Source organism: Odocoileus virginianus, chromosome 5, assembly GCF_023699985.2.
Source record: "Odocoileus virginianus isolate 20LAN1187 ecotype Illinois chromosome 5, Ovbor_1.2, whole genome shotgun sequence".
Classification (NCBI taxonomy): domain Eukaryota; kingdom Metazoa; phylum Chordata; class Mammalia; order Artiodactyla; family Cervidae; genus Odocoileus; species Odocoileus virginianus.
Window position 1 is genome coordinate 30,444,903 of NC_069678.1, and position 22,243 is coordinate 30,467,145.

Here is a 22,243-nt window from a genome sequence, read left to right on the forward strand (position 1 = left end):
TCTCAAAGCAAGAATACTTAAGTGGTTTGCCATTCCCTTCTCCAGTGGACCATGTTTTGTCAGAATTCTCCTCCATGACCTGTCTGTCTTAGGAGGCCCTACAGGACGCGGCTCATAGTTTCATTGAATTAGACAAGGCTGTGGTCCATGTGACCAGTTTGATTAGTTTTCTGTGATTGTGGTTTTTGTTCTGTTGGCCCTCTGATAGATAAAGATAAGAAGCTTTTGGAAGCTTCCTGACGGGAGAGAATGATTGAGGGGGAAGTTGGGTCTGTTCTGATTGGCGGGGCCATGATCAGTAAATCTTTAATCCAATTTTCTGTTGATGGGCGGGACTGAGTTCCCTCCCTCTTGTTTGACCTGAGGCCAAACTATGGTGGAGGTAATGAAGATAATGGAGACTTCCTTCAAAAGATCCTATGCATGCACTGCTACACTCAGTGCCCCCAACCTTGCAGCGTATGGAGACTTTTTGACAATATAAAGGAATATTTCACCCTACTTAAGGAATTCAAATAAAGCTTCACAAAACTCAATGCTTTCTAGGTCCTACAATTCTCTTCCATAAAGATAAGCTCAATTCCACGGAGAATACTATAAATCACAAAGATCCTGATCTTAGCAAAATTTAACAGACAGATCCTCACATTCCCCAAACCCATACCTGACTCATTTCGGTGGAATTAGGTTTGTCTCTCTGTAGCGCTTTTTCCCAGTGTGTGACAGTCATCAGCCTGAGTGCCAGCCCTGGAATCAGGTCTTGCTTGTGGGAATGGGCTCTAGTACACTTAAACTTTTATGTTAGTAAGATACATCCCATTAAAGAACTTATGCTTTGTTATCCTTTACTTAACTTGGCCAAGGCCTCTTCAATCTCTTTTTAGATTAAGTGAAAAGCATAACTGTGTTTCAAGTGGCTGCTAATGCTTCCTAGTGAAAGTCATGAGATATGATGAATAGTGTTCATGGAAAATGTTATTTAAGTAGGCAGCCACCAATCCCAGAGACATCCTCCTGGTTCAAAAATACAGGAAACAAAGTTACACCCTCAATTTATACCCCTCCTTAAGTATGACAGAAAAAAATTGAGCAAGGGAAATGACGCTGCCAATTTGTATTTGCTTTAGGCAGCGTGTTACAGCCTCTGAAGTAAGGGTTAAAGCTGTGGACCTCCTCTAAATTACAGAAAAGTTCATGGAATGACATACAGAGTGGAGTTTATAATGCAGAAACTATGGAAATCCCTGATATCTTAGACTTATTTTGTATGGAATACAAATTGTTCTTTTTCCTTCAGATATATTTAAATGGAAATAGAGAGGAAGTTAAAGCACTTGCAACAATAAGAATATGCTCTGATTACTTTGTTCCAAATGGAAGTTTCCTGCTAGTTACCAGTGCATTCTTAATTGATAATGAAATACAAAATCTAAAGTGAATTTACTGTGGTAACACTGGCATACAATTCTGTATGAGTCAAAATTCTGCAAACCAACTAATAATTTCACCCGCGATGCCAGACTCAGCCGTGACATGATGCAGGGCAATTGTGGCGGCCTGAAAACTGTCCTCACCAGGGAAGGAATTGACATTCAGTTATTTAGTGGTTTTTCAGTGAAATTCATCTCTTGTGTACTTTGTTGGTTTTTTTTTTTCAGTGTTTAATTTCTCCAAGTTCTCCATAGGTTTATTCTATTAGGCAAAATTATTTATAAATATTTATTTCTTTTAAGACTCTGATAAAATCATATAGTACTTGCAAAACGCCACCTTTCTATGAATCAGGGAAGTCTATTGTAAAGCATGAAGAAAAGTATACATCCATTCCTTAATTTAAAACTACTTTAGGTTTCCAGTGTTGAACATTGTGTTAACACATTTATTCTAACTTTTTTTTTTCTTTAGGGAGAAGTTACTTAATTCATTCCTTTTTTTTTTTTTTTTTTTTTTTTTGAGAAGACAAACAAAAGATTAAACAATATTTTTTCCCTTTACTGATGTGTACTTAGGCAATCAAAATCCCATACTGCTAGGAATTAGTTGCTGTGTGGGTTAGGTATTAACACATAGTTCAAATTTACACTCTAGTGTCTTCACTAGTATCTATCCTAGACTTTGTGAAAATATCCACCACGGACCTGTTTACAAATCTACTAGAAAGCCTGATGAATATAGAAAGATACCAAATAAACAACCCCAGAAATCTGAATCTGCTTATCTTCCAGGTTCCATGGCATAGCTTCTGTCCCTGTAGAACAGGGTAGTATAATCCAGACATCTCTTTTTTTTTTTTTCCCAGACATCTCTTTTACTTTTCCTCGGTAACAAGTCCAGTAACTAAACTGCTTGTATTGAATTTTCTAGAAAGTGAGAAGAGAATGGAAAGCTATTTGACACAAATAACCTACAAATATTTAAATTACTTCAACCCATTTCAATTTTGGCTACTTAGGATCACAATTCAAAAATAGCTGATTATGCAAAAAACACTGTATAAGCATAATTTTAAAAAAGTAAAACCTGATAAAATGAATATATAAAATGAGATCATGTATATAAAACTGCTTTTCAAACTTTGCTGTTATAGGGGCCATTTTGTCCCTTTAAATTAGAGGTCCTTGGGGTATGTCTTCTAAATCCCTTGTAATTTTGCAACTCCTACTATAGTGCTTATGATAGTATAATAATTTAGTTGGCGACAGTATTGACAGAAAATACTCAGATAACTGAAGTAAAGGATTTTATACATTGAATAATCTAGGTAATTCTTTAATACCCTAAATGTGCACTACATGTATGAATGGGGAATATGAAAATCCGTGTTTTTCTAAACGCTGCCCTAACCAGCATCTAGACAAGGAAGAGAAACCAAGAACTATTTCTGCAGATGGCCACTGAAGCAGAACAGCATGTGAGGCCTAACCACTATTTCTGGTGCCGCAAAAACCTGCAGAAGTTGAGTGAGCGAAGACTCTCGAGGCATATAATAGTTAATACCTTTCAAGTCATTTAGCACCACTCTTCTCTTATTTTAGAAATTTTTACTGGTGACTTAAATTTGTTTTTCTCTGAAGTGTCTAGACAGGCACAAAAGAAACACTGAAATTAGAAAGATGCTTTCCTTTTTACAAAAGAATGACACCACCCAGTCCTGCCAGTTCTTTGAGGGGTAGATTCGGTCATGGTGAGTAGGCATTTGAGCTACTGGCAGGTGCAGTGGGATTGGTATGTGATATTGGGATCTGGAGTCTTTGAGAACTAGCCCCAGCTCCCTGGCATCAGTAGTCGTCGAAACATACAACACACAAAAGACCTACTTAGGGCTCTTTCTCTAGTCCTTGAGAGGATTTGAGATTGTTCACTTTAGATGAATTTGCTCACAATATTGATAATTAAGGATGTGCGTCATGTTTCCTCTTGAGTTATGCATTTTTCTCTTTTGCATCCAGGTTAGATAAACACACCACCTAAGACTTATTCAAATGTAGTCTTCATTTGCCCATTTCACCCAAGTGCCTCCACCCAACAGAGGTCACAGCAGGGTTCTAGAAAAAAAGCATGAAGTGAAGTGAGATAGAAACTAAAAATAATGTTGAATGCTTTGATTTCACATGGAACCTAGAACAATTTGAAAAACTGAATACAAGGGATGTAATGTACAACATGATGAATATAATTAACACTGCTGTATGTTACATAGGAAAGTTGTTAAGAAAGGAAGTCCTAAGATTTCTCATCATAAGGAATTTTTTTCTGTCTTTAATTTTATATCTACATGAAATGATGAATGTTCTCTAACCTTACTCTGCTACTTATTTCATGACATATGTAAGTCAAATCCTTATGTTCTACACCTTAAATTTATAGTGCTATGTCAAATATATCTCAGAAAAACTGGAATTAAAAATTGAGTACCAATACCGATATTTATAGCAGAGTCCAATAACATAAAGGACTTCTCTCTAGTCGGAGTCTAAGTTAATTCCCCATTTTTTAGTTTTAAGTTATTTAGAGATGTTGGTGAAATAAAAGCCAATGGCCAAATCTGCCAACATTGATCATATTTATCAAATGAAATTATTTTAACACTACTTGAAAACTGAATACATTCAGGGAAGTATACAACATTGGAAAACTCTTGGAAAGAAGAACTGTTTCTTGCTTGTATCAGCTGTATCTCCTCTCCCAAAGAGAAGGAACCACTGAAGCATTATAGTTGGAGCAATGGCTCCTGTAAGCTCTATGAAGGAAGGGACCTTGTTCATCATTCACCTGGTACCCATGGCACACAGCCTAGGGCAGGCATTCTTGCTGAAGCGATGGGCGCATGGGTGGGTGCACCCGTCAAGAAGAGTGGGACCAGGAAGCAGGAGCCCCATCAGTGCTTCCTCTAGGGTTGTTCTTTCTGCCCTGGTTCCAACAAAGCAGCAGAAAAGTGAGCAATAATAGGATTAGAGCTCTAGGGAAGTAGATAAGCAACGACTTACCTTGCCCACTCCAGTCAGCACTGGAAGCACTGTCCCTTCTTCCCTACTCCCATTCTTCTATGTATCAGATCAGCCTGGCCCAGGAGCACTGCAGTGCCTGAAGCATCTGCCCCGCTACTCCCAGAGCGGGTGAAGGAAAGAGTCCTCAGACAGCTCTGAGTGCAGGAGAACAAGCTAACTATGCAACAAGCTTATAAAGCCCTCAAAGACATGAGCTTACTGGATAAACAACTAGGTCCTATTATATAGCACAGGGAACTCTATTCAATATCCTTTTTACTTTTAAATAAATTTGTTTAATGTATATATATATGTATAACTGAATCACTTGGCTGTACAGCAGAAATGAACACAACATTGTAAATTAATTATACTTTAATAATACATACATATATATATAGAGAGAGAACGTTTGTTGTTCAGTTGCTGTGTCGTGTCCGATTCTGCGATCCCATGGACTGCGGCACACCAGGCTTCCCTGTCCTTCAGCATCTCCCGGAGCTTGCTTAAATTTGTATCCATTGAGTTAGTGATGCCATCCAACCATCTCATCCTCTGTTGTCCCCTTGTCCTCTTGCTTTCAATCTTTCCTAGCGTCAGGGTCTTTTCCAGTGAGTCAGCTCTTTGCATCAGGTGACCAAAGCATTGGAGCTTCAGCTTCAGCATCAGTCCTTCCAATGAGTATTCAGGGTTGATTTCCTTCAAATCAACTATGCTTTAATAATACATACATGTGTGTGTATATATATGTGTGTGTGTGTGTGTGTGTATGTATATATTTTATATATGTATGTATATATATATAGAGAGAGAGGGAGAAAGCACATGATATTATCTATTTCTTTTGTGTCTCTGCCTACTACCAATACCTCTAACAATGCAGATCTTGCACCCAAGACAAGTGTTATGTGACTGACTATCTTTCACAGGTTTGGTCAGGTGGTTTGGCACACTCCACTTTGTCTGTCACCACTACTAATGTGTTTCAGAATCCTTGCCTTTGTGTAAAAGTCCATTCTTCATTAGGTGGTTTACAATGCACCATATACACCTAAGACTGAAATCTGACTGTTAATAAACTTTCATTGTGAGAGTTTCAATTATAACTCTAGACTCTTTCAAGACACAGAAATTCTTCAGAGATTACAAATACCAATACCAAGCTAAATTCTCATCCTATAGAAGCAAAGAGAGTATCATCAGGTCACAGTTACTTAGCATTTTAATGCTTTGGTTCTGGGGCCTTGGAGGATACTAAAAAAGCATGTGTTGTTTCTTTGGAACATTTTGGGACTTTTGCCACATCTACTGAACTCTTTGAAAACTTGCTCCATAATTTCACAGAGAAAGTGCCAGCCGCATAGCCCTCATACTCAAAAGTAGAAGTTTACCATGGGACTCTTGTTTAATTACACAGATCTTAAGAGTATGGTTGGATAAGCTTAGACAAATGCATGCACCAAGTAACCAACACCTTAAAAAATTAATAAAGAGAACATTGCTAACAACCTAGAAAGTGTCCTCATATTCCTTTTCAGTTTGTCCTCCTCCCCCAAGCAACCACTGTTCTGATGACTTCTACCTCCATTGATTAGTTTTGTTTGTTCTTAAATTTCACATAAATGGAATCATGCAGTATGTTCTCTTTTGTGGCTGGCTTCTTTTGCTCAATATAGTGGTTTTGAGATTTGCACAGATTGTTGCAAATAGCAGTAATAGTTCTTTTTTAAATTGCTGAATAATATTCCATTCTATGAATTTATCACAAGGTGTTTATCCATTATTAATTAATACAGAAGCTGGTTGGGCACATGCCAGTGGTTCAATAAAACAAATGCAGCAATTCCTGTTCCTTCAAATTTGCAGTTTATACTTGGCTTTTGCTAATGATTATACCTAGAGTTAAATCTGATTTGTAAATCCTTCAATCCTCAGAGTATGGAAAAAAACAGGAATCCCTTGAGAGTCTGAAGAATCTGAGCAGAAAGCAGGAGGAGTAAGAGATAGATGGTATTAGAGTAGATATCTTTAACATGAACCAAGTTTGCTCTAGGTCCTGGCTGTTGTCAAGGATTGTGAAAAGGCTGAATTAAATACAGGTATAACCCTAACCATCTCTCAGTGTTATCTTCCTCTTATCTTTCCTAGCTCTTTGACCACTGGTTAAAAATTCTTTTTCTCTGCAGACAATCTAAAGACTTTCAGTTATTCAAGAAAGTCATGCTTGCTTGAGTAGTCTGTAGTTTCAGTTAGAACTGCAGTGAAGGCAATGGTGTATATCAAAAAGTATTTTGAGTCCCTTTCCTTGTGACCAAGCACACATCAAAAAAGCAGGAAGGAAGACTGGAGGAAATTACACAATTTATTATGATTTCTCATCATCAAGAGCTCACTGTGTCCAGAGGGAAAGAATAATAGTTCCTATAAAGGTTTTTTTGGTTATTTGTGGTTCCTCCCTCAAGATCTTTACAATCTCTTTTGAGAAAGCATAGACAAATCTAGTTTGATCTCATGTGTTGGAAAATGAATGCGATCAATCTAATTTAATTAGTTAGATGTCCACAGAAAACATTTTTTCCAGAGGAGAATGGAGCAATCAGTATTAAAAAAATAATAGTAATAATTGAACACTATATTGAGATTATAGAAACTTACTATTGCAAATACTATGGGTATGGGTAAATAATATTCCCTAATCCGAGATTAATGTTTTTAAACCAGTGACTATTTACAAGATCAAATCTTTAATAGATTTGTAAGTAGAGTATTTTTTAATGTGTTACTCAAATATTATCCTTTGTTTCTCAGCTGAAAAAGGAATTGCTAATATTTAGAATTACTTGAATTGATTCAAGTCCTCACTTTGCATGATTTCCCCAACAGAGTCTGTAATCTTTCTGAAGGTGCTATTTCAGAGTGGTATTTCCCACAAAGAGCTACATTTGCAGTTGCCTAGAAAACCTAACCGATCTCAGTGGGATATGGAGGCATGAAGAGTCAAAATCATGCAAAACCTGTAGAGTAGGTTAAAAGCACTAGGAAAAGTATTGCACTGGATGTATTTTTAACATACACCATGTACCAAAGGGAAATTAATCCAATTTGAAAATAAAAGCCATTAAAATCTTTAGAACTCTTTCTACATTAGGGGAAAAAAATAAAGACCCCATTATCATAACTCTAGTGCTGATATTATTACAATAGAATATAATATCTAATTATCATAAATGCAAAACTCCTATCCTTATACACTTTTGAATTTATAACATCACTAAATCAACCTTTTTACAGAATTAAAATTTTCTACTTATTAAGAGACTACAAAGGAAGAACAAGTGTTGGCTTTTGTAAGATTTTTATTTGAATATTCTGTAAAATTATAATCACACTTAAAGTTGTGAGGAAGAAAGCATTATTTGATGTCATTTTGTAATTTTCCTGAATATTTATGAAGAGAAGTTGCTCAGTCGTGTCTGACTCTTTGCGACCCCAAGGACTGTAACCTACCAGGCTCCTCCATCCACGGGATTTTCCAGGCAAGAATACTGGAGTGGGTTGCCATTTCCTTCTCCAGATCTTCCCTGGAATATTTATGAGCCATAAAGAATTGTTCTGGTTGTCTGTTTTCCTCCTCTTAAAAACTCTACATTTTTTTTAAATCAAAACTTAATGGAGTTTTTTTTAGTGTAAGCATATAGGTACTTGAAGCTTCCTTTATTTTCTTTCTTTTTTTTTCATCCTCAGTTCTCAAAATATACTGAATTAAAACCAGATATTTCTGGTTGAGATGCAGCCAAGAACTCCTTCATCTGAGCCATTGCTCTTAGCTAGAACTAGGGATCTGACCCACATCTACTAGGAAAACCACAGTCCATGACTACCCAGTTGTCTTGGAATGAGCTGCACTGTCTGGAATTTCCAGGAAGAAAGCACTTTAAATCACTGAGTAATGTGCTCACAGGTGGGCAAGCGAGCCTGGGCTCCCTGTTACTAATGAGCTCCCCCACCCCACCTCAACTTCCCCACATCGTTTGAGTCACTGCTGTGCTTATAAAGATAAGTCCAAGGGTACAACCACTTTATCTTCCATAGAAACCCAAAATGGACACGGTTTTCCATTATGTTTGATTCTGTACTGAAAGGTCTGGGAAGTGAGTGTAACATGAACTCATTCCTTCCGCTTCAGCAGACAGATGGATAGAGACATTCCAGCTTGTTTCCAGTCTTTTGTCTTCGGAGCGTTTTTGGCATTTCCCTCAGGAAACTGGAGGTTGTGACCTAAGGTTTCCTTAGTGAACATGCTCCTGTTTCCCACAGTTAACCTTACCCAGAAATGACATCTACTCTATTAGGTGAGGTTTTATCTTCATGTCCCAACTGTGTCCTGTGCATATTCAATGACACTTGAAAGCACAAATTCTGAAAGCTAACAATAGCACTGAAGAGCCAAACATGTCAAAATACTTTGATATAATCCCCAATGAAGATGACAATAATATCAAAACAAGAATTAAAAATTCTGTGAGGCTTGCCATTTTATAGTTGGAAAAATTAATGACTATAGATGGTAAAGCTTTCAGACAGTATGAATCAAAATTTTTCAGATAAAAAGTGTATGCTATTCAGCCAAGATTCTACAACTTGTTATTTTATCGCTATTGAATAGTTGTATATTGTTCAGCTGGTAGACTGGGAGAAGCCAAGACAATCTTCTGAAAGAAATAAGTAATTTAACAGAATCTCCCAAAGCCATACCGCCACCTCCGAGGTATGTTGGTGGCAAGCCAAGAATGTAAACTTCTGTGGATGGGTGTGAACTGATCAAAGTGTCATAATTTAACTTAAATTTACAATGACATTGGTTTACATCATTTATTTTAAAACGCATGTTTTTAGACAGATTTATCACTCTATTGCTTCTGTTTTCTGTTTTTCGGCCAAGAGGCTTGTGGGATCTTTGCTTCCCGACTAGGAATTGAACCCACACTCACTGCCTTGGAAGGCAAGTTTTAACCCCTGGACCACTGATACTTAATTTAGTTTGGCTTGAATGTCATTTAACTCAAACAATTACATTTACTCGTCAATGTGGTATTTAAAGGTTGGTGGTTTTCATCTCATTCTTTACTATTCTTCAATGTTAACTTATTGAAGTTTCTCTTCCTGAAAAAGAGTGGTTTCTAAACAAACCACACTATTTTTTTCCACTCTCTAGTTTATCAAGATAAAATCCCATGAAGAATAACAGAAACTTGCCTTTAACTTTAATTCTAAAGAGGCACATAGTCAAATAGAATGTCTTACTAATTATTTTTTAAAAATGCTCTTCACCAAAGAATCTTTAAAAAATCAGTTTATTAATGTTTAAAAGTTGATAAAGCTATGTGCAAAACAATCCACATTGTCAGAAACCTATTAAATACTATTTTTTTTAAAAGACATTTCTTGATTTAATTGCACTGGAAACCATACTAAACAGACACCAATATATTTTTATTCTTTGTGACATTTATACACATCTTCAATTAACTATTTAATGTACTGAAAAACTTGTCATGTTCCCTATCAGTTAAAGTAATGCTTTAAGGGCACAAGAGGATGGTATTTTCTGAAGAAATACACATTCAATGGTGTTAACACAGGTTAGGAAAATCCAATAAAATGCTGAAACAAATACATTCAAAGATTACAAAAAGTACTTTTAACACAACAAAATACAGCCATCCTGTTGGTTGACATGATTCCCACAACACTCTGAAAGAAACATCAACAAAAGTGCCAAAGATAGATGTTGTATTGTTAAACTCGTTAAAAAAAAAAAAAAAACTCTCTTGGTTTACAAAGTCACCCCCCAACCCCGAGTCAGTTTTCACCTTCTTTTGCTTCTTTCTCCTATGACACTAAGGATACTGGCTGATGTCATTTAAATAAATTGGACTTCCTTATGCAGATTTCAGCCACAATGGATACGATACTGCAACACATTTCATTGCAAAGGTTTTTGTTGTTTTCTTTTTTAAAGTGACTGCAACTAAATTAAAAAACACTCATCCAGCTTACGTGGAAACTTTGGCCTCAGCAAGTAAAATTGCTTTCCAGCTCCAAACCATCTCCACCACAGTCTACCTGCTGGATGCAGCCTACCTGCTACACATGCTCAAGAAATGGACCATGCCACACCCCCAGCTCTGAATGCCAGGTAGTTAAAATATAAGGTAAGGGTATTCTGAGGAGGGGTGTGAAGGGAAAGGGAGGGTGGGATACCTAGCATAGTAGGTATGTAGAGCATACCTAGCAAAGCAGAAGTGCACACACTCACTTGCGTTGGAAACTAAAGTGAAAGAAAACATCTCCTCAAAGCTCCCATCAGAGATGCTTTCACACGGGGACATTAGTCTTTGAGGAGGGGCCAAATGAACTCTTCAGGAGCTTGACAATGCTAGACCTTTGGCTCAGTGCAAAATCAAAGCTCCGGCAAGGGGAGGAAATAGATTCCAGGCGAGGACCCGATCTCCACCCTTCCCATGCGCTGTTCACAGGAATAAGTCTACCCCACCAACACCAGGCCCTGCCAGACTGTTCTGCGCTCCTCCTCCCTCCCTCTGGCTCCGGACAGCTCCTCCCTGGCCTCAGTGGAGGCACAGAGAGTTGGTTGGTTGTGATTTTTTCTCCCCAACACTGGGGTGGTGGGTGACCACTTAAGAACACTCCCCATGGGTCGGCAGTTTTTACTTTTAGGAAGAAGAGTTGACGTTTCCAGAAGACATAATGGTCTCTGGGTTGTCGCCATCGTCCTTCTGGGGGTGGGAGGAGTTGTCTGACTTACTGCGGCTGAATTCCATGCCCGCGATGATGGGCCGTGTGAATTTACCCGCGGAGTCTCTGCTCGGGCACTTGCAGCAGGACATGATCCGGACGAAGGCCCGACGCATCTCCTTGTTGGACAAAGTGTAAATGATGGGGTTGGTGCCGGAGTTGAGCACAGCCAACACCAGGAAGTACTCCGTCCTGAAGAGGATGTCACAGGTCTTGACCTTGCAGCCCACGTCGAGCAGAAGCAGGATGAAGAGCGGCGCCCAGCAGGCGATGAAGACGCCCAGGACGATAATCACGGTCTTGAGCAGGGCCAGCGACTTCTCAGAGCTGCGGCTGGCCTTGGAGATGTTCTTGCGGAAGGTCAGGCGGCGGCTGCGAGTCCTGACCAAGGAGTAGATCCTGCAGTACAGGATGACAATGGAGAGCAGGAGCAGAGTGAAGACGGTGGTGCAGAAGAGGATATAATGCTTGTGGTAGAGAGGCAGCACAGTAGAACAGCTGGGCAGCGTGCTGATGCAGTTCCAGCCCATGATAGGCAGGCCCCCCAGGATGAGGGAGATGACCCAGCAGGCACTGATGAGCAGGAAGGAGCGGAACCGGTTGCTCCCATTGTGGAGTTTCATCTTCAGCATGGTGATGTAGCGCTCGATGGCGATGGCCAGGAGGCTGAACACGGAGGCCGAGAGGGCCACAAACATACTCCCTTCCCGCAGAAACCACTGGGCGGGGGTTAGCTTGTAGGTGGTGGCCCCAGACAAGAGCAGGTTGGCTGTGTAGGCCACTCCCGCCAACAGGTCTGAGAGGGCCAGATTGCCGATAAAATAGTACATGGGTCGGTGGAACTTCTTGGTTTTCCAGATGGTCAGCAAAACAAAGATGTTCTCTAGGATGATAAAGCAGCAGATGAGAATGAACACCACTGAGATCAGTTTAATGCCGTTGTCTTTGTCCGCGCTGATCTTCAGCTTTCCCGTGTAGTTATAATGCCGGACGATGATGTCGTAGTTGACATAGTCGGAGACAGGGCTGTGGAGGGCCTTGACCAGCGGGATGCGGGTGGACCCCATGATGCGCACTGTCCGCAGACACCCGGGGCGGCGCTTCTCCAGATGAACGCTAGAGGGCGAGGCGGAGCGAGCCTTCACAGAGCCAGGGTGGTTCAGGCAGAGAGATCCAGGATTTTTTGTGGGTTTTTTTTGGCTGGAGAGGGCCTCGGAAGCCACAGCCTTAAACAAATCACAAAGAGCAGAGAGTCAGGAAAAAAGCCACAGCACACTGGCGTAATTCATTCTAGCCAAGGCATTGCTCCAGTTTTCTTGTTGTTGATTTGTTTAAAGGAAACTTGGGGAGAGCGCAAGGAAAAGGATTTTTTGAAAAACATCAACCTCTCATTTCTTGGGGGAAAAAAGGAAGAAGGGGGAGAGAGAGAAAGAAAGGGGGGGGGGGGCGGAATTTACCCAAACTGAAAACTCCAACTCGACAAGACGAAAACGTCCTCTATGGTTACATCCACTCAAATGGAAATGGGAAAACTGAAGGCGTGAGCCCCATTTAGTTCCACTCCTGCCTCCTCAACACACACACACACACACACACACACACACACACCCCTCCACCTCGCCCAACGCTGCCCCCACCCCCACCGGGTTTCCAGCTCCAGTAGAAAGACTCTCTAAAGCCTTCACCGGCTTCGCGGCGGGCTCACCGCTAGCTCCTGGTCGCACCTTCGAAGAGACCAAACCACCAATGTGAGACGCACACCTCTGTGCTCCGGCACTACCCAGCTAACACCACCTCCTAATTATCATGCAAGAAGTTAGATCTGCACGAAAATCATTTGACAGCGTAAGTCACTTTTTAGGCTCTATTAATAATCTCTAGGAGCAGGTGTGCATAGGGTCCGAAGGCGCAGCACCGTGTGGGCAGCCAAGCCCGCCCTGGCCTTGCGGTAAACAGGAAAGCTTTAGCGCCTCCGTGAAGCAACTGCCTTTTCATTCTTCTTCTTCTTTTTTTTTTTTTTTTTTTTCCGCGCAAGTCAGTGCAAGAAACTATAAAAGTACTCAGTAAAAATCATTCATAAGCTATTGCAATAAATCCCAGAAGTTTCGTACACCCATTGATTGCAAAAGGAGTATTTTTTAGTTACTGTGGATATAGCCAAAACACGCATACAAAAAAGAGAAATTAAATTACACATGTTAAAAATACACGCCACTGCATTTCAAATTCCGAATGCAAAATTACTCTCCAGAAACTCATACCAACAGAAGTCTGGCGGTTCGTTGCTAAGCCAGTTTTATTTACTGCCCTCCCCCAAGACGCTGCCTCGTCTCAGAGAACTACAAAGTGTGGAGGGAATGAAACATGGCACGTGTGAGCAGAAGTCTCCCCGTAAGTTGTTTAAATGTTTCAGGGTAACATAACAAATGCGATTAAAGTGGAATTCTCAAGACTACAGCAATTCCCGGGACAGCAAAGGCTGCTCGGCGCCCAGGAGCTCCGCGCTTCCCCCCATCTAATTCCACACCCGGCTCGCTCGCAGGGCAAGTTTAAGCCCTTATCTCATCTCCCGCAGTCTTTGTCTATAGGAGTTCCCAAAATAAGCGCCTTCCCTCCCACTCCGCAGACCCACCGCAGCTTCCCCTATCCCCCAACCCCAGATGGCTCTACAAAGAGGACTTAACCCTTTTCCAAACTTTTTAGTGCGCCCAGAACAATCCGATCCGGCTGGGCGCTTGAGTAGCCCAGAGATGCTTGTTCTCAGCACTCAGAGATGCATGGTTTAAGTGTTTGCTTTGCTTCGCTCCGGTTTGAAAATTTTGTTTCTGCCTCTGAAGACCTCCGGCCGCGATGCTCCCCCGCGCGCCGGGGTCCGCGCCTGCCCAGCGGGCACTCCTTACCTGGCTCAGGCGGGACGCAGCTGCGTTCGCGGAGCTCCGGGTCTGCACTGCGCGCTCGGCATCTTGCTGCTGCGCGGGACTGGCTGCGTCGAGCTCTCAATTTACTCGAGTCGGGGTCCCCTCCCTCCGCAGCCGCACACTCCAATGGCCAACGCTCTTGCCGCGGCCGGGCAGACCGATCAGCTGAAGTCGCCGAGCGCCCCGCTGAGGCTGAGCGGCTTCTTTAGGAAGCGATGAGGAGGCGTGCGTGCCTCAAACCCCCACGCCCCTCCGCCAGCGCCTGGGGGCCGCCGGGTCTGTGCAGCTGAGACACTGTCCAGGAAAGATCTGCCGCAGAAACACACAGACAAAAAAAGAACCCCTCCTCCCCAAGGGAACCAAAAAAAGAAGGGGGGGGGGGGGAAGAAAGGGGGCGGAGCCTGGTGCCCCCTGGACTCTAAATGTATAAATCACGGCCCTAGCCCTGCAATCCGCCGCTCCCTGGCGGTGGAGACCGTTCTCCCCAGCCTCAGAAAAGAGGGAGGGGACGCGCTTTTGGAAACTTCTCTCAAGAAGAGTCTTAGGAGAGAGAGGACGGCCTGGCGAATCTAGTGCGCCTTTCTGGTCCCCTAACCCCACAACCCGTGGGGGATCGGAGTCCGAAGATTGTGGCCGGGCACTCCAGGCCTCACCCCGACCCCAGGCGCTCCTGCGGACACAGGGGGAAACCGGCTCCGCGACCCCGAGAGTCCCGATCGTGTTCCTGGGGACGAGATGCTGGGAAGGGGTGCCAGAAGGATGGAGGAGACATGCAGCCCGGGTAGAAGAATGGCCTGGGAGGTTCCTCCACTTCAGCTCACCTCCCTCCCTCACCCTCATCCTTCTGCCGCCTCGAAACTTGCGGTCTGATGGGGCAGAAAGTGGCTTTCGCGGGGCGCACAGTGAAATGGGCCAGCTCGGGGCGAGGTGTTGTGCGGGGGTTCCCCTCACTCAACTGGGCGCAAAATCAGGCCTTGTGTCCCAGATTCAAGCCAGTGGTGAGGTCTGTGAGGAGGTGGGCAGCTGCCGAGGCCCGAGAGTTTAAACAGCTTGGGCAGCTCAGGAGTTTCCAAAGAGGAAAGGGCTGCCCGGCGCGGACCAGCCTAGGACCGGCAGCCGTCCTGGAGCCGGCGCCCTTGTCTGTCTTTCCACTTCGGAGGCCCCGAGCCTCCGTGCTCACAACTCGCCCACTGTTTCCTTTCGCTTGCATGCTGCTTCAGAACTTGAGACTGAGAGTCGGACTTGGTCAGCACCGCCTAAGTGGTAAACTGAGGGCCCTTCTGCCCTGCCCTTCTTGTAGCTTTGCAAGACGGTTTCCACCCAGTCTCTGGTCTCACTGGCTTCCCATCCAGGCAGATGTGAACTTAAAACGTCTCTGTTGTGCAGTTTCAATTAACACAGTACAGACACACCCTGTACCTGAATGACTCAGAGGAGGTTGAATGAATAAACAACAACTCCTGGCTTCTGGGATCTTATGACTTTGCAAAGGGGGGAAAAAGAAATCAAATGACAGTTAGTATATAGTTGCGCCAAAAGCTCTCATCAACAGCCTTGGGCCCAGCACACACCCTCAAACTCAACAACAGTAAATTCGTAAGACAGAGAAACCAAGATAACGGTCCTCTAGAATAAACTCTGATTGGGTTTGAGGATGTATTTCTGTTAAAAGGGATGATATATTGAGTCTGCTCAGCACAACATAATGTGTGGACTTGGCAAACTTCACCCCATCTACTAATTTATGAGTTTTTAAAGGGAAAAGAATTAAAGTAAATGCCACACCCAGACTATATCAGGCATGTGATAGATTATCCAATTTAACAGTATTGCTCTGTGAAGCAAATGTTGTCGGTCATTTTGTTGATGAAGGAAATGTCAGGACAGTTTAAACCACTGTATTTTCGAGCTAATGAGTTGCCAAGCTAGGTTTGAAAACTCAAATATTACCGAAGCCATGTCAAGTGCCTTCAGTAAACAGTTAAAGGGGTTCTGTATGTATACAACTGTCTGACAATGAAAGTCCTTTAAAACCACTTATTTCCTGACCATCAAGCTTCACACATATTAACACATTTTATCCTTACCTTACCTTTGCTTACCATGATCCTACACAAATTAGGTACTGTGTTTTTTTTTGTTTGTTTTTGTTTGGATTTGGGGTTTTTTGTTGGGGGAGGGGGGCGGCGGGAGGGCTGTGCCATGCTGCATGTGGGATCTTAATTGCCAACCAGAGATGGAACTCGCATCCCCTGCATTGGAAGCGCTGTCTTAACCATTGGACCATAGGGAAGTTTCAGGTTAGGTACTATTAAAATGCTAATTTTACAAAGAAGGAAACTGAGTCCCAAACAAATTAAGCAACTTGGTTAGCGTGGGCGTTGACCATAGACAAGCTGCTGATTTCTTAACCGCTACTCCAAACCACCACAATAAACCTCAACCATGTCAAAGAATTATGTGGGGGAAGTCAGTCTTTTATTCGTGAATACTGTTGGAGGACAACATTCAATACTGATTCAATATTTAGAAGAGCTCAAATACTTTGCAGATGATTACTTAGCAATATTCATCCTTAGTGCACAGCTATGAGATATAAAATGTAGGAGAGCACTCAGGTAAAATTAGAAAGCAGTCACAGTGATTTGCAGCAAAGGCTTCCCTGCCAGTTTGATTTCCACATATGTCTCTTCCCATCACTCTCATGAGAGGCCCCAAGAACTCTGCCCTCAAGCTATCTCCTGGCTGTTAGCCCAGCTCCCTTTCAACTGTTGCCTGGAAGATAAGCCCAGTGTTCCTACCTTCTTCCCCGCACACTGAGCTTACCATCTGATGCCCATCACATTGAGGTGAATCCATTGCAGATTTCTTTTTTCAGAGCAGCTTTGCTGTTCTTTATGCATGCTTTGGGAGACCTGGGTTCAATCCCTGGGTTGGGAAGATCCCCTGGAGTAGGGCATGGCAGTCCACTCCAGTATTCTTGCCTGGAGAATCCCCATAGACAGAGGAGCCTGGTGGGCTACAGTCCATGGGGTTGAAAAGAGTCGGACATGATTGAGCGACTAAGCACATGCATGCTTTAGTGTCTCTCTTTAAGGGTTGCCAGATAAAATACCATGCAATATTTGAGAGATATATTGAAACAATTCAGATTTCACTGAGTGAGTGCTATTTTTCTTTGCTAAATCTGGCAACCCTACTCTTTCCTAAAGGCTCCAGCCATTTTCCAACTTCACTCTCCCCCTAGTCTCCTGTGAGGATCCAACCCTTTCCTTATTCATTTGGTCATAGTAGAATAACTAAACTCTCACTTCATGGAGAAACAGAGTATCCAACTTATAAATTCCAGCTTAATAACAGTTTCACCCACACTTACCTCCTTTCCACAACTCTACTCCTGCCTATATCACCATGCTGCTTTCCCCAAATTTTCTAAGGTAAAATCCTGCATAGGCCATCAGTATGTGTGTTTTTAGTTGTGTGCAACTCTTTTTGGTCCCATGGACTATAGTCTGCCAGGCTCCTATGTCCACGGACTTTTCCAGGCAAGAATACTGGAGTGAGTTGCCGTTTTCTACTCCAAGGGATCTTCCCAACCCAGGGATTGAACCCGCGTCTCTCATGTCTCCTGCATTGGAAGGCAGATTCTTTACCAGTGATGCCACCTGGGAAGCCCAACTTTCTAAAACTTGGATAAATTATCCCTTCTCTCTTCTGTACTTTCAATTATTGCCCTCTGATGACTCTTTACTTTCAACTTACCTTAATATTCATGTGTTTCCTCTACTCAAAACTTACTGTCTTCCCTTCATACTAGGTCCCAGTATCTTTCTCTTCTATTTGCCAACATTCAGAACTATGTAATGGAATATGACTGAGTTTTGGAACCAGACAGACTTGGGTTCAGCCTTAATTCTGCCAGTTTCTAGCTGTGTTACTTTGGGCAAATTCCTTTAACTTCTTGGAGCCTTAGTTTCCTCATCTCTAAAATGATGTAATGGTATTTCTTTCAGGAGTGTGAGGATTAAAGAGCTTCATATGTGTAAAGAGTATTATAGTAAATGCTTCACCCTCCCACCACTTCTATCTCTATAAGATTCATTGCTTTTCTTACCTCACTTTCCATCTTTCCATTCACTTTCCTTTTTGATTGTAAAATAAAATTATTTCAATAAAATTAATACATGCACATGCTTTTAAAAAATATATTAGAAAACTCACAGGGAAAAACATTAGTCCTCCTCCATGACCCTCTAATCTTTCCAACCACTTTAGAATCTTATTGATCTTTCTCCTAGTAGCTATATGAGCTCTCTAAGCCACTATTTTATACCTCCACTTCTTGATTATCAACTTTATACAGTATCTGTAGTTTTTCTGCTATGTTGAAGAAGTATATGCTACCCTTAAGAAATGTGCTTGTGCTATAAGCTTTCTAAATTCTTGCATGCCTGCAATTTAAAAAATTCTACTTTTACACGGGACTAATATTTTGGCTGAATACAGAACAAGAGATTAAGTAAACAAGAAAATAAGTAATTTTCCCTGAGAATTTTGAAGGCATTATTCCCTTGTCTTTTAATTTCTAGTACTACTGGTAAAAGGTTTAAAGCTACTCTGATCAAAACCTCACATGACTACATTTTGTCTTCTTTGGTTGTTTTTAGAACCTTCTCTTTCTCCATAGTGTTCCAGAATTATACAACAATATACTTTGATTTTCCAAGTGTTTTCCTGGAAAATCATCTGAAATTGTTTTTTGGATAGCTTTATTTTTCCTATTCTCTCTTTCTAGAACTTCCACTCTTCAGATTATGGCCCATTTGGACCGATCTTTTAATTTTCTCATATTTAAACTTCAGTACTTTGGTCACTTGATGTGAAGATCCAGCTCATTGAAAAAGACCCCCATGCTGAGAAAGAATGAGGGAAGGAGGAGAAGGGGGCAACAGAGGATGAGATGGTTGGGTGGCATCACTGACTTAATGGACATGAGTTTGAGCGAACTCCAGGAGGTAATGAAGGACAGGGAAGCCTGGAGTGCTGCAGTACATGGAGTTGCAAAGAGTCGGACACGACTAAGTGACTAAACAAGCACATTTTCTATTTTTTTACATGTTTGCCTTGTTTTCTAGTTTCTGGGAGTTTTCTCAACTTAATCTTTTAACTCTTCAGTTAACATTTCCCTTGCTTTTATCAGGCTTTTAATTCTAAATGCTCTCTTTTTCTTTTATGAGTATTTCAGTTTTATATAACCCTGTGCTGTTGATGGCATTTTTCCTATTTTCTTTATTTCTCATTTTCCTGTTTGTTTTGGTCTCAGCCCTTTGTGTCAGAGGCTTTCCCACTGTCAGGTAATCTCTGGCTATCTATTCATATTTCAGACAGAGTCACTGAAAGCTGATTTAAACTCTTTGTGGGGAGCTTGTTAATGGAAAGATGCTGGGTGATCAGGCTGTGTTCTTTTGTTGGAGGATCCCAAATGTAAGCACCTGGAGATTTCTATTTCTAAGCTGGTCAATTTCACCAAAGGGGAATTCCAAAATCTCTTGTCTGCTTTCTAGCATTTTCCCAAGTGAATCAAGGAAGGGCAGGGGAGAGAAGTAGGGGGACTCTTAGTACTCCGTATTTAGATTTGAACTGAATCACAATAATGGGGATACCTACATGCATACTCTTAGCTCTGCCACATGTCCCAAAGACTCTCTGATTTAGGCTCCAGAAAACGTGCAGTCATCTGCTGAAATGGGGGTATTGGTACTTGTCCTGTCATACAAGTTGGAAATGGTGGGCTGGAGATATGGCTGCTAATTTTAATTTGATTTAAAAAGTAATTTTATTTAAAAGCCTAAAAGGAAAATGAATGAGAAGTAAGAGGTTGAAAGCAATGAGTCTAGCAGGGCTGGAGAGAGGCGGGTGGGAGGTTATATATAGAGCATCTTTTCTCTAGTAGATGTTTCACACTCACTCCTCTTATTTTCAGATCATCATTTACACCAATTTTCAGAAATACCTATAGCTTCCCTGTCCTCACATTATTTGAGTATCTGTAGTGGTAATTTGGGCTTCCCAGGTGGCGCTAGTGGTAAAGAACCTGCCTGCAAATGCAGGAGATGTAAGAGACCTGGGTTCAATCCCTGGGTTGAGAAGATCCCCTGGAGGAGGACATGGCATCCCACTCCAGTATTCTTGCCTGGAGAATCCCATGGACAGAGGAACCTGGTGGGTTACAGTCCATGGGGTCACATAGAGTCTGCCATGACTGAAGCAACTTAGCACGTATGTACCCACAGTGGTAACTTAACTTGCCTCTAGAATTGCCCTGCTGCTAGCACAAGGTTCAACTTTCTCTAGTCTGACAAGCCATTTACACACATTAATTTGTTTTCCAAAATTGAATTGCTATTGTCAGAGGCAATAAGCTTGAACATAGCTCACACTTTCCTGTCCTGATTCCAAGGTCCTGCTTCCTTGGAAGGAGTTCTAGCAATATGGTTGTATAAATATGAAAAATAAGCCATTTTACCCATGGCTGTTTCTTGTTTCTTTCCATTAAGAAATCTCATCTGTTTCATTTCCTGATGTATAAGGGTGCTTTTTGAGTTACTATAGGCATTTTTGGGGTCTGGCTGAGGGGAAGTTGAGCTGCATTTAGTTTGAGTAAAGATGGGGGTCTACATTTAGATTGAATGTAGAAGGATATGTGAGTGAAATAGGGACTTCCCAGATGGCTAGTGGTAAAAAACACACCTGCTGATGCCCAGTGCTGGAGACATAAGAGATGTGGGTTCGATAACGTGGGTTGGGAAGATCCCCTGGAGGAGGGCATGGCAACCCACTTCAGTGTACTTGCCTGGAGAATCCCCTGGACAGAGAAGCCTGGCGGGCTAGTCCATAGGGTCTCAAAGAGTCGGACACGAGCAAAGTGACATAGCAGGCACGCATTTGAGTGAGATCACAGTTACTTCCGAGTTGTTACTAGCTACCCCAGTGTAGAACTGATTTTCAGAATTTCTACTGCCTTCCATGGCTACTCATGCTGTCATGATATGAAATGCAAGGCCAGTGGCACATGACTCTAAGCTAGAAGCTAGTCTGGGGAAATACTTTCCAGATATCATGTGTAACATGTAACCAGAGCGTTTGATTCTCATTGATCCCTCCTGAAAACAGAAGTTCTCTTCTTTCCAGAATATACATGATGACTCAGTATATATAATTACTAAACACATCATATACTTTTTTCCGCTTTTGATGGAATTCACCCAAAAAAGACTGATCAGAATTTGTGTATATGTCCAGTATTTGTAGGGTATAAATAACTATTGCAATTTGGAAATAAGTTTAGGACTATTTCAATAAAATATGGGAGAAATTACAGACTCCTCACTTGGGCATATATAAAAGACACTTTATTCTGTCACCTATGCATTTGTTTATTGAAGGATTAAGAGAAAATTCACATGAAAATTTAATAGAATATGAAACAAAAACAATAAAATGGGCAATTAAATAAACAGAAATTTTTCTGATGCTGAGAAAAAAGTGGTATCAAAAAATTTTTCAGATCATACCAAGACCATAATATGTTATTAAAAGGAAGATACATGTTTTCAATAGAAGCAATGAATATGTTTTCGGATTGTTGATAATCCATATAATGAAGAGTCAATAATCATAAAGACTAGAAAAAGGTAAGTTTCCTGCTGACTTGACACACAAAACAACTAACATGGACAAAAATGTTATAAAGTTCAAGATATGTTACTGCGACATAAAGATACTAATAACAAATGGTTTATGATCATCTCCATCTAAGTATATTTGCAATTAGTCAAAACACAAGAAAACTTGAAATGTTTTACAGTCCTACAGTTAAGATACAAAAAAGTAGGCAACTACTTTCCTAAATTTGGCAACAGTCCTAAAAGCTTATATGACACTACCAACAGTAATGTTGAAGCTAAAACAAGTTCTTCTAACTCATCAATTTAAAAACTTTCTTTGAGCAGTATGCTAGAG

The 22,243-nt window shown here is 41.5% G+C and overlaps 1 protein-coding gene across 2 annotated transcripts; it reads right to left on the reverse strand.

Moving 5' to 3' along the window:
* Nucleotides 1-9,825: 9,825 nt before the first annotated feature.
* On the reverse strand, nucleotides 9,826-14,542 carry S1PR1 (sphingosine-1-phosphate receptor 1). 2 transcript variants are annotated; one of them, XM_020906094.2, is made up of 2 exons: nucleotides 14,204-14,542; nucleotides 9,826-12,529 (listed from the first exon to the last, which is right to left on the reverse strand). In XM_020906094.2, the coding sequence occupies exon 2, from the start codon at nucleotides 12,368-12,370 to the stop codon at nucleotides 11,222-11,224; it is 1,149 nt and encodes a 382-aa protein (XP_020761753.1). In that variant the 5' UTR covers nucleotides 12,371-12,529; nucleotides 14,204-14,542; the 3' UTR covers nucleotides 9,826-11,221. The 2 variants fall into 2 exon arrangements, with proteins under 2 accessions (XP_020761753.1, XP_070323836.1); XM_070467735.1 differs by lacking the exon at nucleotides 14,204-14,542 and adding an exon at nucleotides 12,947-12,965.
* Nucleotides 14,543-22,243: the final 7,701 nt, after the last annotated feature.

Coding starts and splice junctions, on each gene's coding strand:
- S1PR1 (XM_020906094.2), bottom strand. CDS start 12,370: ATGGGGTCCACCCGCATCCCGCTGGTCAAGGCCCTCCACAGCCCTGTC.